This window comes from Dermacentor andersoni, chromosome 8, assembly GCF_023375885.2.
Source record: "Dermacentor andersoni chromosome 8, qqDerAnde1_hic_scaffold, whole genome shotgun sequence".
NCBI lineage: Eukaryota > Metazoa > Arthropoda > Arachnida > Ixodida > Ixodidae > Dermacentor > Dermacentor andersoni.
The window spans coordinates 40966411-40982634 of NC_092821.1; the positions used below are offsets into that span (position 1 = coordinate 40966411).

A 16224-nucleotide genomic window follows, 5' to 3' on the forward strand; every position below is an offset into this window, starting at 1 on the left:
CGTGTGAGTTTGGGCGCACTCATAAAGCCCCGCGCGCTCAATACTGCTACCGTACTACGCATAATCTTATACAGTCCCTTTATTGCAAAGGGACCTTAAAAACAAATAAATAAATAAATACGTGTGGAATAATGGATACGTATGGAATAATACATATGGAATAATCCCATACGTATTATATATTCTAGAAAGCATTAGGCGACACTCCACAGCTTCGGGTTGTGAATCGTGTTGGGTTTGTTTAACTCGTGGGCAAAAAGAGCCGTTATGCTTGCGCTGCTTGATGCAACGCAAACAGCACAGCTGATAACAGAGTTCTAGCTTGACGTAAACTGCAACAGCAGTGCTGGTAGCGACATCTCGCGACGCTTTGTCCAATCACAACGCGTGAGATGTTTTTCTATTACATGGCTGTTCTTCTCGAAGAAAGAAAGAAATATTGTTTGTCAACAATTACGCTGCCACCACTTTACACCAGCAGCAAAGTAGAATATGGCTGCATTGGTTGGTTACTCTATACTACTAGATATGTGTATCCTCTGGAAAATTTCTGCGCCACCAATACAGCCAATACAGCCACTCCTGTTTACGTCTCCGTATTCCGCCTCCACATTCCGCAAAGGGTAAACTTGAACAGAGAAGCTAAAACTTCCAACTGCCTCGTGAAACAACGTGCAAATTGACGAGAAACCTCATGCCGAATCGTGGGACGAGATGATGTAGAATTTTAACATGGCGAAACAACAATAATGCCGCTCTGCTATAGAATCTTTTAAAGAAGCATTTCTAACCTGCATGCGAAGTTGGCACCTTGGCGACCGATGACCCGGGCTGCTGTTGTTTGCCGGCTGCCCTGCCGAAAGTCTTTTTGGCGAGACCCTTGGCAGCCGACGAGGTGGTCTTGGACTGACCAGCCGCGTGGTCAGCGCCGGCGTCGTTCCCGGGAGTCGCACCCGAGGGTCCGTTGGACGAACCCCCGTTGCAGATGACGGCGGTTCCCGATTCTGACGCCTTGGCTTGGCTCGCGGCCTCCGAGCTTGAAGTCGAGCCGGGGCCGTTGGGTGAGCCAGCGGGCGCAGCGTCGCTGCATAGGCTGACAGACGAGTCGCTCCGTTCGCTGCGCGCCGAGCTGAAGCCCCCACCGCTGCTCGGCCGCTTGGGAACTGCGTGCGAACAGTTGGAAGAACACCAATTGAAGGATGCCGAAAAAATGGACAACAGCTGCGGTTAACCACTGAAAATAACACTTGGGACCTCTTTTAAAGCGAAGCTTTCTATGGCTAGGCGAAACGGAAATGCGTCTGTCCGCGCCCGTGTACAGAAAACTGTCATCATCAGCAATGGCCAAGCATCGTCGTCTTCTTGCACAGCTGGCTCCGTTGCGGTTCATCATTCCAGCGTAGAATTTCACTTCTCTTCTGTCCTCGTAATGGATAGGGCGCGTTTACGCGGGTACGAGCCATTGCTTAAGGGGACACTAAAGAGAAAAATTATTTCTTTTGCATCAGTAAATTACTTTTCCAGGACACTAAAAATACCACTCTTACCACAATAAGATGCTTGTTAAGCCAGAAAAAGCGCAAGAGCGAAAGACCGTTAGCGACGCCTCCTTGAAGTTTCCGCACCTGGTCGCTGTGACGTCATGGATTTTGATGGCATATTGAAGGGCTTACTTACACAGCGCTACAGATTGGCTACATTGTGTTCTAAAGGAACCACATATTAAACAAAGCAAGTTTCGGGAACCTTTACTCAGCCAACGCGGCCCAAATGCGAAGGAAGGAAGGAAGGAAGGAAAAAGTGGAGAAGGAAAGGCAGGGAGGTTAACCAGTTTAGCGTAACCGATTCTCTACCCTACACATGAGAGTGGGATGGGGGAATGAAAGATGAGGAAGGGAGGGAGGGAAAGAGCGGCAACTTTGACAGCGAAATACTTGTGTAAACAAGGTCTCAGCATATCACCAGAAAAAAGCGCACTAGTGGCATTTACTCGCAAACCTATGACGCCTTATGTCATCTCGATCAATGGGCGGACCATTTCCTATGTCACAACCCACAGATTTCTTGGCGTAATTATTGACCGAGGCCTCTGTTGGAGCCCGCACGTGGCCTACATGAAACGGTGCCTGACAGCAACTTCCCAGTTGTTTAAATACTTGACAGAAAGGACGTGGGGGATGTCAGGAGACCCAATGCTGAAACTCTACAGAGCTCTCTCTTTCGGTTTTTTTAGATATAGTCTACCTGTGCTGAACAACACCTGCAAGACAAATATTCGTGTTCTGCAGGCAGCACAAGCTCAAGCACTCAGAGTTTACCTTGGTTTGCCCAGATGCACGTCAACAGAGGCAACTCTTGCGATTGATCGGGACCATCCAATGAGAACTCACATTACGGTGGAAGCCCAAATGAGAAAACATACTTTGGAATCCTTGACGTCACACTGAGGTACCAGCGTCAGGATTTCGGCACGAAATTCAAATACTGATACTTCGACCTTCATTTTCTCATCTAATAATGAATCTATTATGTTGAAATGACTGCCTGCAGGGTTCTCAAACAATGCTTTATTAGTCCGAACTGATTTATATTGTTTCGCTTTAGCGTCCCTTTAAGGAGGTATGAGGCATTCATTGTCCTCGCGACGGACAGATTAATTTTGAAGGAACTTGATTCTGAAGAATCGCAAGCATCAATGGCGGGCGGATGCTGCTAACAGCGCCGCCGAGCAAACTCCAGGCATCGAACGCAAAAGACAACGCTGGTCTGTGGGCATACCGTCATTGGCGTCGTTCTCTTCGTCGCAGGCGAACGTGTGTGTAACCTCATTAAGAAACACAAAGACGTAACCAATAATTGAGGAAGACATTAATGCACCGTCGGGATTAACGCAGTGATAAACACCGGGGCCGCACGTTTCTGCTTCGCTGGTTAACCATCTGTACGGAGTGTCTGGGTGGTGAGCTTTTGTTTTTTTTTTTATATATTCCTGGCCATAGTCCGTCTTTTCATAATTTGTGATTGTCTTTTCTGCAGAAGTGTTATCTTCCCATCTTCGATTTCATGCTTAACTTTGAGTCGAATTTTCAGCTACACTATCCGGGCCAGTGGTCCTGCTGGTCTTTACTTTTGTGACTCTGACAAACTTGCTGCGTTTTTTCTTTTCCCAGTCTGCTTTTATAAATTGTACATATATTATGCACCGCTTCTTCTGGTAATGATTTCGTAATATACAGTATTAACTTTGTCTTTTTGGCTGCCTGCCAAGCGCTGCCAAAGCCTATGAGGCTTTGACAGCCCTGCAGAGTGGTGCTTTGTATTGTTGATAAACTATTATTATTATTATTATTATTATTATTATTATTATTATTATGTTGTTGTTGTTGTTTTTGTTGCTGCTGCTGCTGCTGCTGCTTACCATTTTACTACTACAGCGCCCGAAAGCTCCAAATTAGCTTTGCTGCGTCCGTCCACGCCTTCCATTACGTCATCGTCGTGTAGTCATCATTGCAGCTTCTCATTCTCAGCTCTATCACCACCAAAGAAGAAGAACAACAAGATATCTGATCTTCGTGGCCACTGGTGATGAAACTCTCTCCCGTGCGGCAATGTGCGGTTGGGGGCTGAACGCGCTGATCACTGAACTATCTTGCGATTTGCAAGCAACACGCTGTTTCGTGCATTGCGCCGACTCTGAGAGCAGTGGCCTCTGTGCGTGCATCTCGGAGGCCACAGGAGATAAAACTGTAGCGGACGAAAATGGCGTTGCGCGCGTGACGAGAAGATATTATTCGTGAGAAGATTGCGGTGTGCACTGTGAGACGACTGCGACTGCCGCAGTCAATGCGTTCAAATCAGGTGGAGTCACTTCATATTAGAAGATGACGCACTCTTACTCCAATCAGACCAAACAAACAGGTTTTCTGATTTACGGAGCGCGAGGAAGTTGGTACAAATCGAGCAGTGCCAGTATATTTCTGCTTCGGTCGCTGACCACATGGGGCCACTGCGGTTCGGGAACCGAAATCGCGACCCTGTGCATAGCGGCGGACTGCCTCGGTTGTTCCGCTATGATGAAGAAATTCCGGTCACTGACCAAGTCAAGGTGAAAATAACACAGAGACGTTTCGGTACCCGTACGGATTCCTTTATCACACCAACATATATATATATATATATATATATGGTACTGTGCCAGTACTATCGCTGTTACTACTGCTACCGAGAACGTTGGCATTCGGCCTTGATATGCAATGCCACCAAATGTGAGCAGTCGCAGCAATAATAAGCAGTTTCTTGCTTGACGGAATTGCACATCTTACCGAGCTAATCCTTACAGGAATGCTTCGAAGTTATTTCAACCACACCGAGCTTCTTAGCCTGGAAAGGAAATCTACGATGCGCTTAGAACGACAACGGCTACGACTACATCAAAATTAATCAACTTGAGAGTTCTATAGAATGGCCATGAGGTCAGCGAAACTCGCTGTTATGAATGAAGCATGCCACAAAACAGATAATATTTCAACCTAAATCACGTTTGCTCCCTAACGTAGCTAGCCAGAATCTTAAAAAAACTTTTGTCTAGCTGGCGTTAGATTGCGAATAAGAGATCCGTGTAGATGTCGAAAGGTCATTTTATTTTTCCTGCGCTCAGGGACATTCTTTGTTCCTCGCAATAGCGAAGCAGTCAATGGCAGGTTTCGAAACTCAGGGCATCTACCTAGTTGACGTTTCCAAATTCCTTGAGTTTTCCAGGTTTTCTCTGAGTACATTTGCAATATTCCCTGAGTGACTTAGAACTTTGCTTTATGTCAAGGCGGGCTCCCTACATCATGTCGCCCAATGGTGTCACTCTCTTGTAAGCATGTTAAAAAATAAAAAGCAACTTAACCCATTTTGAATAGTAAGGGGTAGTGTTTATATTATTCAAAAAGAAAACAGAAGGGAGGGGTTAGTAAAATGCACAGCGAACATCTTCGAAAGAAATAGTAAAACCCACTGCAAATCGAGTCTAACGTTCTCAAACACGAGTAAAAAAGAGATGCATACAGAATATTTTCGAATATGAGCTATGTCTATCAACTGATAGCAAGCTAATTCGTATGAGGCCCGAACTTTATCACAAGTGAGATTCCCTCGAAACAGCTAGTAAGTCAACTTCAACTGCCCTGACATACTTTCAGCCTGCACACAACGCCTCAGTGTCGCGTTTTACTGTTTTATAGAGTTTTTTGCTCGTATGAGGGACACCTGCATCACGGCGTCACCCAACACTTTGCTTTCAGAGTGCAAGCTCCTCCAAAAAAGCGTCGGCATGCTTCCTTTCACGTTCATTTCTCAATGCGTAACTCCTTTGTCTTCTTGATCTCCTTCGCCTGAGCGTTCGCCACACGGACGATTTGAAGCATCATCCTCTTGGACAGTTGTACAGTGAGCGTCCGATTTTTCAGACTCCCAGGGGCCGCGAAACCGTCCGAAAAATGAATGCATGTCTTTTACAGCCCTTAAGGGCTCAAATCGCCACAGGCACGCCCGACAAAGCTCTGAAGGCCTGCCAGTACACTAATTACGCATATCGGCGCTCTTACGGTGACAGGAGATGGCAGGTGCATGCGTGTATAATTAAGGAATACATACTGTGTCCCGTGACAGTTGCCCCTTCCCACACTTGCTATACTTCGCAGCGTAACACTGCTGTAATGAAGCGAAGCTGACGTTCGGGAGCCAGCATTATGCAACGCGCCGCGCTTTCCGAACTTCGGAGGCAATCGCGATGACCGCAAAGGCAGTGTCGGTGCCATTGCTGACAGCGGCGAATTCTTTCAATGAAAAACGCGGCACAGAACGGCAAGAAGCTTAATACCGAACCTCTAAGCAGCTAGGCCTAGCATTGCCACGGTGGTGGCTACGGCTGCCAGCGGATCTGCGTGCCAGTGTGCCGGTTCGAGGCGGCGAGGTTATTAAAATGGCGGTGGTTGTGGCTTTTATTATTGCCGTTTCGGACCTGCGGTCACGGCAAAAGGTGCGGAAAATCGGATGGCGAAGGGTTCTTGCGTCCGAAATTTCCGACGTTCTTATACATTGACCCTATGGGGTACGTGGTGGTGCCGCGAAGTCGTCCGAATTATCTGGCGTACGGAAAGTCGCTCGTTGACTGTACTCTGGCAACTCCTCCAGCCGACGACGCGGCATCAAAGACCATTCTTTACGATTCCTCTCTGTTACTCGAGCCAGCACTACCGCGACTTTCGTTCTCTTTCAATAAAATCACAGCTAATTTTCCCTGATAGAAGCACAAATTCCCTGAGTTTTTCCTGAGTCTTTCCAGGCTACTCAATATCCCTGCGAATTCCCGGTTTTTCCGGTTTTCCCGGTTGGTAGAGATCCGGTTAAACCTCTGGCAAGCAGGTTCTTGTCGAGTGCCACGATTATATAGTTTCCAATGGTGCTGCGTCGTCGATATTCAAGATAACCAATGGTTGCCTGCATGTTTGCTTCGGGACGTGCGCTAATCTTTGAAGTTTGCTCTTGGCCATCCAAGGGTACGGCAACGCCTGCCATGCAACAACAAGCGCCACGACATCTCATTAGCGTCCTTCGAGACGCTGACCCGGCAGAAGTGCTGGCACGGGCTGGTCAAGAAGAAAACGCCCGCCCGTCTCTCGAGCGGAATATTTGGCGCCGTGTAAGCAAGGCCAGGAAGGACCTCATCAATATTCCGGTGGTCCGTGGCGCTCGACGTGTCAGGGAAACGGTGGTGCAGAGAAAGAAGTTTGCGGAGTCTGCAGCGCGGGAGAGCGAACTCCGGGAACCGTGCTCCATCCAACATGGAGATGGTTGACCTCTCCCCACCTTTCCCCTTGAGAGATTCTGCGACGATTGGCTGAACTGCGCAAGTAGACGTGAAAGAAAACACCACACACTCTGAAGTGGGTGCCGGATTCTGCTGAGCACAAGGCTTCGGGTTCGATTCCTGGCCACGAAGGTGGCCGCATTGACATCGTCGCACAACGACGCATGAGGCCGAAGCAGTGGTACAAAAGTGTGCTTTGCTGCGCACGCCGTCCGCAGCAAGGTACAGTTTTGTATTACAGCTCAACAGGAAGTTCAATAGGCACAGTTTAACATTCGCGCAGGAAAATTGCCTTTCATTGCCTACTTCGTAAGATAAGCTACAGCAATCACGCGTCTTCCCTACCGGTTTCGCCGCCACTTCGTACTTCGCACCGTCTGCACAATCACCCATGTTTCAAACGCATCAGCACTCCCACATACTATCAAACTGTGGAGCGGTCTTCCCAACCACACAATCAAGACCCGCGACCTGATAAAATTTCGATCAGACCTGATTGCCATATTTTCATGTGTTTATTTTTTTTTTGTCAGCTTGTTTGCTTTATGCTAGCCCTTGCTAACCATCGGATAACTGTTCTTTTCTGCATTTTCTAGATGATCCAATTGTAATGCAAATGTAATTCGTTTTGTGTAGTGACTGTTGCTTCTCTTGCCCTCATTTTTTGTTTTCCCCCTGTCATGTAATGCTGCAATTGGAGCCTGTGAGGCCTGCGAATAAATAAAGAAACAACTAAAAAAGGCAGACTACACACTCTCCCGCCTTTCATTCTCATTAGACAGTCCTTCTCATTAGACTGAACAAGAAAAGCTCGGAGTAAAGCTATTAATCTCAGTTCGTAGTTTGCAGTTTGTTTGGGAGCGATAACTAGCCAGTTGACTGTCGGTCCAAATATTCTGTACGTACTTTTTGATATTCCAGGAGCAAAGCTGATTGACCGACCAAGAAAAAAAAAACGTAGCAAACACGACGCAATGTAGGAGCGCCGGTTTAATTGTTCAAAAGAAACGAGATAGATAGATAGATAGATAGATAGATAGATAGATAGATAGATAGATAGATAGATAGATAGATAGATAGATAGATAGATAGATAGATAGATAGATAGATAGATAGATAGATAGATAGATAGATAGATAGATAGATAGATAGATAGATAGATAGATAGATAGATAGATAGATAGATAGATAGATAGATAGATAGATAGATAGATAGATAGATAGATAGATAGATAGATAGATAGATAGATAGATAGATAGATAGATAGATAGATAGATAGATAGATAGATAGATAGATAGATAGATAGATAGATAGATAGATAGATAGATAGATAGATAGATAGATAGATAGATAGATAGATAGATAGATAGATAGATAGATAGATAGATAGATAGATAGATAGATAGATAGATAGATAGATAGATAGATAGATAGATAGATAGATAGATAGATAGATAGATAGATAGATAGATAGATAGATAGATAGATAGATAGATAGATAGATAGATAGATAGATAGATAGATAGATAGATAGATAGATAGATAGATAGATAGATAGATAGATAGATAGATAGATAGATAGATAGATAGATAGATAGATAGATAGATAGATAGATAGATAGATAGATAGATAGATAGATAGATAGATAGATAGAAGGAGGGAGGGAGGGAGGGAGGGAGAGAGAGAGAGAGGGCGCTTAGCTAGTGTAGACCAGCTGGCTACCGTGTGCTCGGGTAAGCTGCATGCACAATGACAGAACCAAGGTAGGCAAGGCTAGTTCTATTGTCATTGAACAGCTGTGGCTCTGGCGCATTCAATGAGTTAATGAATTGTCTTCAAGCATGCTCCATGCGCTTCAGTAGCAGTAGTCTGAATGAGCACCCCCTGGCTCGGATAAGTTCCCGGTTTGCCAACTGAATCAGCAAAAATATCGGTTGCAGAGATCACGACTTGGAATACCGATGCGACCTGAAGTCCAGAATTTTCCGTTCTCTTCCGTGACTTTCTTTATCGAATCGTGACTAATGGTGCTTGGTTAAAACTATACAACACATCCAGAGAGCTTGACTGAAACCGCCTCTCATGGTAGAAGTTTCTGTTCCACGAAATTTTGACATAAAGCTGCGAACACAGCTATGCCGTTTCTCTAATATGACAAGGCCGCAGCATAATAAGAAAGGTATAATGCGCACTCTCTACAGCGACAAAGTTCACTCTGGTTTGCAGCAACTATACAGGGTGTCCCAGCTAACTTTAGCCAGAGTTCAAAAATTATACTATTTTTAAACGTATTTATTTCTGCATTTAATAAGTGAAGCCTTGCTGCAGAAAAGTGGTGCTCTATTATTCTGCTTAAGTGTATTATTAGTCAAAATTAATTAACCAACTTCGGAAGCAACGAAGTTAGGCAAAAGCTTCGAATTAGAGAGTTGTGGAGGATTTTGCAAAACATCCGCTTATATAGTTTCTAACTTCCCATCTATTTGGTATTAGTGTTTTTCCGCTTACTGCAGATGCCCGCGAAATACAAAAAATAGAAAAGAACAATACCACGTAACATATCCGCTTGCGCGCCGTAATTGAAGCGCTCCCAAACGTTCCGAGTACAAACGAACATATTATCTAGTAGCGCGTGCTGCCGCTTAAGAGGCGACAGGGCAGTGACGCAGGCGTTGGCTGTGCGATTTACGCCAGCGACGCCCTTCCCTCGCGGCGGTTCATGATATCGATAAGCAGACGTTGTTGTTCAGCGGCCATTTGCGAGTACACAGCGCCCGACCAAGTTGGGCACATTTTCCCCGGCAGGTGTCTCGCTCAACGTGAACTTGTGGCACCCGAACATGTGGATCATGCGCATGACGTTGGTGAAATGACAATATGACGGCGACAGCATGAATGCAGCCATGTACCGGGCGATCAGAAAAAAATGGAATCGCGTCGACGGAAAGACGGCAAAAAGACGACTATGGAACGACCCCGGCGGCGCGTGACGACGACGCAATGCCGACAATGGCACAAAAACGTTGCAATGACGACGACAGTATGAAGACGCATGACCCAATGAAATTACGAAGCTCGAATGACGACAATGGAATGATCACGACGGTGTGTAGACGACGGCATGACTGCGAATGCACGACGACAACGGTATGAGGACGGCTCTATGACTACGATTGCATTATTACGGCGGCGAGGAGACAACGCATTAACGATGGCGACAGAATGACAATAAAGGCATTATCACAATGGAAGGCATAAGCGGTAACAAGACAACGGCGCGTTTATGTTGGTGCTTACACCCGCGCTTACGTGCGTTACCTGCTGGGCCGCCTCGGTTTGCATTATATCCAGTGCCGGTTTGCACTACATCCAGTACCGGTCAATGGAGCAAAACCAGCAGGCAGCATCCGCAAAGTAGGGGGAAGAGGCAATAAAACTTCGTTTTAAAGGTAATGCGCGTATGAAAGTGAGCACTACATGTCAAGCTCCGAAGAAAAATGCCAAAACACAGGCCCACCATACCAACACCGACTGCTTTCAACGGAGCTTCGAATAACTGCCGAGTTTACGCTAACCGTGCCTCAAACTGTTCGGAAGGATCCTCTTCATATAACGGACTTCGCATGAGTGCACGCTGAAGCGCAAGTATGGCGGGAGCGCGACAGCAACCCGAGACAAACAGAAGGCGGACGCATTACGAGACAGCGCTCACCTTTGCTCTTGTCCTGCGACTTGTCCTTGGAGTTGAAGAACTTGAACTTGTCGAGCATAGAGTTGTTGTTGCTGCTGTTGCTGCTACCGTGGTGATTGACGGCGTTGTTGTTGTGGTTGGCGACGACGGCCCCGTTGTGGTGGGCGGAGGCGATGTGCGATCCCTTGGGGATCACGTGACCGTTGCCCGGTCCGTTGGACTGGGCCGGCGGCTGCTGGCGCACCGGAACGCCAGCGTTCTTCACGGGCAGGTGCGAGATGGACGACGACGATGCGGTCGAGGAAGGCCTGCGACGGGGAACGCGGCAGGGTTTCCCGATATGGAAGTGAAGAACAGGGCCGCGACACATACAAAAAAGGTCTTACGCTGTAGAATTGCTAGCAGGGAAAAAATTCCACCGAATTCTCATGTTGCAAATGTCGTTTGCGAATGCGGCTGTCCACTGACAAAGAGCACTTATGAAAGAAAAGCTTTGTGACTATAGGATACCAAGGATTTCATCTAATACACCTGACCCTGCCTGTGACAGTCTCCTGGAGAACAGGCCCCGAATTCACTAAAGCGGTTCGCTCGTAGGTGCTTCCCATTGGTCGACCACTTTTGTCAATGAAATGTCCAGCCTTAGGATTGGTTGCAATTTTCTCGTAAGAATCATACTAGCGTCAGACGTTTATTGTGAATACAAGCCCTGTTTCACAAGAACTACAGTTTATTTCACGGGAAGTCCACTAGGAAGTGACGCGACGTAAGTGGCGCTAGCTAACACTACCAGGTCTAGATGTAGTACACATACACAAATAACCAAAAAATGGGCATCGGAATGGCCGCCGCGGTAGCGTAATTGGTAAAGCAACGCACGCGTAATGGCACGATGTGGGTTCGGCTCCCTGCTGCGACAAGTTCTATTTTCGTGCACTTTCACTTTTTCCTCTGCTTAATATTTATACATTTCAATTAACGAACAATTAATTTTTCTGGCTTAATTGACCGATTTATTCATATGATTTTGACAAACAAGAAATTTAGCCCGTAGGATCTCATTGCTCTTCTCGCTGGTGTTATTAGGGAGCGCGACGCGACATTGGAAGTACTGACCGTGGGCCTCCGAGATCTGGGGTACATAACAAGGCGCCGACGTTTGCGTTAGTGTTAGTTTGTGCATGCAAGGGTACTACTTTGAGCGCGTAAAAACAAAAACAAGGAACTACTACATCAAATTACAGGCCCACGGGCCCACGTACTTGTTGTTTCGCAATTCTTTCTTTCTTTTTTTCATTATCTTCGTGCTCAAACTAGTAGGTACGAGCAACACGGCTGCGCCGGGGATTTCGGTAAACACGTCGCAGCTAGCCATGTCTGTCTGCCCGGCGCTTGATGGGGTTAAGTACAAATGTCATAATGTGTGGTAGTAAGCCTTACTCGTCTTACTACCATACATGTTATTTAACTGTTCTTTCTTGCACCAGGAGGTCTCGACTGAACGATAACTAGCTTATCCACTTGTACAAATATAGTTCATTTGTTTTCATTATGTAACGCAGCATCTGTAAAAGTTCCATATTCCTAATCAATTATTTTTATTTTTTCATTGCGACTACAGGTATGATAAGACTCAAATATTCGTGCTGCAAGTCCAAGATTCGTTTTCTGCAAAGCTTGTGCCGTATTTGCACAAATATATAAATTTGGAGGCCTTAACCCGTTCAGAATTCGCGATTCAAAGACTAAAGATTCAAAGATACGACCAAGAAAGAGCGCGCTGCCAACTTTCAACGCTTCCCAAGACGGGGTGACGAAAGACAAAACAATGTTTATATACATGTTTTTTATGAGATGTTGGCGCCTTTCATTGGGGACGGCTTCTCATTTTCGCATAAAGATACATTTCATTGAAGGGCACGTTTTATGGAAAGACCAAAGAAAAACACACTCAAACTTACACTCATACAAATAAGTGAAACGCACTTAATTTTAAAGTCGCACTCAGTCTCAAAGTCAAGTCACATATTTACACTATAAACAGGGAGTTAAAGCTGTTACATAAAACGCACTGAAACGCAAGGTGCGGTCACATAACTACACTTAAGTCAGAGGGCACAAAAGAAAACACGGAATAAGTTCACGGGAAGGCACATAAAGTCAGACGCAGAATACTACGAAGTCTGACCTATAACAAAGCACCTGCACAGAGCTTACGATAGATGATAAAGCGCGAAATCGTGGAGGAGAACATACGCAAACAGTTTCCCGCTATCAAGTATTGACTGTGCTAAATTATTATAACGTGCTTCGCTTCACTCACCTGGACCTATCGCTGTTTGCTGTGCGGTCCCTTGTGACGACTGCGGACTTTGGCTGCGGGATGAAGGAGCCGGTGTGCGGTGACCCGGACCGTGAACTGTTGCAGCTCGTCGATGTCTTGGGGGCCGCGATGCCCGAAAGACCTGATGTAGAAGGAACGGAAAGAAAAAAAAGAAGTACATTGTTGAGCGACATCGGTCCCATTGCATTTCACGATTTTTTGTTTCCTCACAGTCTGCTTAGATGTTCCCAACCGATTAACTCGGAACAATGACAACTGCATGGGATCCGCTTTTCGGTATAAAGAGAAATGGGACGCGAGGCAAAATACGTCAAAATGCGGTACAATACAGACGACGTAAAGATAACATCAATATAGTGGAGGTCCCCCTTTAAGATTTATCAGTTTTTCTAGATCCATCAGATTAACTGAATAAAAGTTACCCTCGTCGAGCCCAATATGAACAAATGCTACATAAGTGTGCCAAGGGAACGAAGACACGACTTGGGGCAGTCGGTCGATTCACGAGGTCAGTGATACAGAGAACGATTAACTGTTGTGCTACAGTTGGTCTTGCATAGCTGAAAAGACGAATTAGCGCGACAGAAGACACACACCATTGGAAGGGGAGAAGAACGCAAGCGCTATACTTAGAACTTTTTAATAGCAGGATGCGCTTTACAAATCTAGTGCAGGTGCTGTGTGCGGCACGTTAAAATACTGCATCACATGCAAAGACACTGATGAAAAGAGCGCTAACAGTGAGTTGAAGCGTGTCCGGTATTCGGGTAAACGCGAGCAGACTGGATGTTTTACCAAACGAGCGGAGGCGCAAACGTGAATTGCCTGCACGGTGCAGCGACCTGGTGGTGCGGAGCTCAATCAGACAAACGCGAAGCTAATGTTGTAATAAGCAATTGTATTTTACTTTGCTGCTGGTTTAAATTTTCGGCAGCGGCGTAACACAGTTACGGTCATTCACCGATAAATTGCATTGCATTCTTGACAAGTCATCTTGCGCCGATTGCATCATTTTAGACTCCTCGAAAGCATTTGATAAAGTGTGCCATCAATTGTTGCTTTTAAATTAAGTCATCTCAATCTTGATCCACATGCCTTTAGATGGATTCAATCTTTCCATCTTAACCCCTGGCAGTTTGTTTTCACTAACGGCACAACCTCACCGCTTACTAACGTGATATCCGGTGTACCACAAGGATCCTTCCTAGGACCTTTCTTATTTTTAGTTTATATTAATGATCTTCGGTCCACCGTATCTTCAGCCGTCCACCTTTTTGCTGACGACTGTGTAATTTTCCGAGAAACAAGCAACTTCAAAGACATTAACACTCTCCAGACCGATCTTAATTTGGTCTCTAACTGGTGCGAAACGTGGAAAATGGAATTAAATATTGACAAATGGAAGTTCATTCACGTTTCTCGCTGCCCTAACACTTGCCCGTCATATCGTCTTGATAGCGTCCCTCTTGATTTCGTCGCATAATATACATGCGTAGGCGTACATATATCACGAAACTTAACATGCAATACCCATAATGAATACATGACTGATAACGCTAATCACACGTTAGGGTATTTACGTCGCAACTTCTCTGCTGCTCCATCGTCCTTAAAGCTCCTACTTTATAAATAACTAATACGACCTAAACTTCAATACGCGTCATCTATATGGGACGCTGCGCATGAAAATCTTGCCTCTTCTCTCCAACTTACCCAAATTACTCCGTTCGCTTCATCTTATCAATCAATTTACAATCGTACCGCAAGCATCACAGCCATGAAAACTAACCTTTCCCTCCCACCTTTAAGATTTCGCCGAAAGATCAGTCGCCACACTCTGTTCTACAAGGCATGTGGTCACGTCACGCTACGCGACGATTTTATTTCACCAACGGAATACATCTCCCGTCGCATTGATCATCGGCACTAGGTCGGCATCAAAAATGCGATACTAAAGCGTTTTTTCAGTCTTAATTTCCCCGGACGTCTGTCGAATGGAACCGCCTCCCTCCCGATATTGCAGCCATTGTAAGATAATCAACGATTTCGCGATGCACTAACAACATCTGTTTCTTTTGGAAAATGATGAAATTGTGTTTTAACAAAATTCACTGTATTGTGTTGATTGCCATTGTATCCTATAGTACCCACTTCCCTCTGTAATGCCTTTGGCCCCGAGGGTATAAATAAATAAATAAATAAATAAATAAATAAATAAATAAATAAATAAATAAATAAATAAATAAATAAATAAATAAATAATATTGCCACCGAAAATGTACACAAGCGGCAAAGTGACATACACGTCCGCCCGAATACTGGAGACGCTAAAACTGTCTATTTAAAACATGCCGCGTACACCTTGACACACCTGTTATTGGACTTGCGCTGTGAATTTGAATAATACCCCCAACATGTTTTCGTAAAACGAGTTGGAAGGTAGACTACTATAGTGTGTTTGCTCTCAGAGTCAGTACAAGCATTCATGTAGCGTCCCTTGTTTTTCACAATGTTGCACATCGGACATCTTCTTCAAGTAGCCGGACTGGTGCTTTCCAAGTTTCCCGGGCACGAAAAATTCGATGTTCTAATCACTGACCCGCGAGCACAGAGTTTTCGCACGGGGTCCACATTCCGTAAACTCGACAAAACTCACCGAGGAACTGAAAATGCCAAATCCGTTCTGAATAAGTACACGCCTTCCGTGATCCAGAAGACGCAAGAAATGCGGTGACATTGAATTTTAAATGGACCGAAATAATTGGCGCCTGAAGGGGATAAATATCCTTTTTTTTTGCCGCGCATGCGCTCGAAAGGTATACACAACACTATTGCAGGATGACACGGTGTACCACATCGAAGGCGGCCGCGCAAGAATTCAAATTCTGTGGTCCGCCATGCAATTGATGGCTCACTTATACAACAGCCTCGGTTTTTTCGTCATAAAATAGGCTTCCGCAGCAAGTGTTAAAGAGATGTTACCACTCTTGCCGAGAATGCTTGTCCCCCGAAAATGTGTGTGCATACGTAAAACACTTCTAGCTAACAAACGGTTGTAAAATAATACTACACTTCGTCGCTCGTTGCAACATGTGTAATTTGCAGCTGGAATGTCTCTAGTCAGTGATGTGGAGTGTATCGAGCAGTGAGTGCTGGAGGCAACGTGCACATTACTCTATATTGCTTGTTGAATTTTGTTTTTTGCAAAATGTTTATGTTATATGTTATGTTATGTAGAAAAAGAAAGAATCCTAAGAAAGCGCGTATCCTAACAGTACACATTGATGTACGCTGAGGATAAAGTACGAAGAAAAAGGATAAAAGTCCATA

The 16224-nt window shown here is 45.3% G+C and overlaps 1 protein-coding gene across 5 annotated transcripts in view; it reads right to left on the reverse strand.

The window, feature by feature from the left end:
• LOC126526403 (uncharacterized) overlaps positions 1 to 16224 on the reverse strand; it is a 285856-nt gene that overhangs the window by 220953 nt on the left and 48679 nt on the right. For all 5 annotated transcript variants that reach the window (XM_055068184.2, XM_072289645.1, XM_072289644.1 and 2 more), the window contains exons 2-4: positions 12874 to 13015; positions 10572 to 10858; positions 792 to 1163 (exon numbers count right to left, since the gene is read on the reverse strand). In XM_055068184.2, the coding sequence (XP_054924159.2) occupies positions 792 to 1163; positions 10572 to 10858; positions 12874 to 13015 (801 nt within the window). The remainder of the gene's footprint in view (positions 1 to 791; positions 1164 to 10571; positions 10859 to 12873; positions 13016 to 16224) is intronic.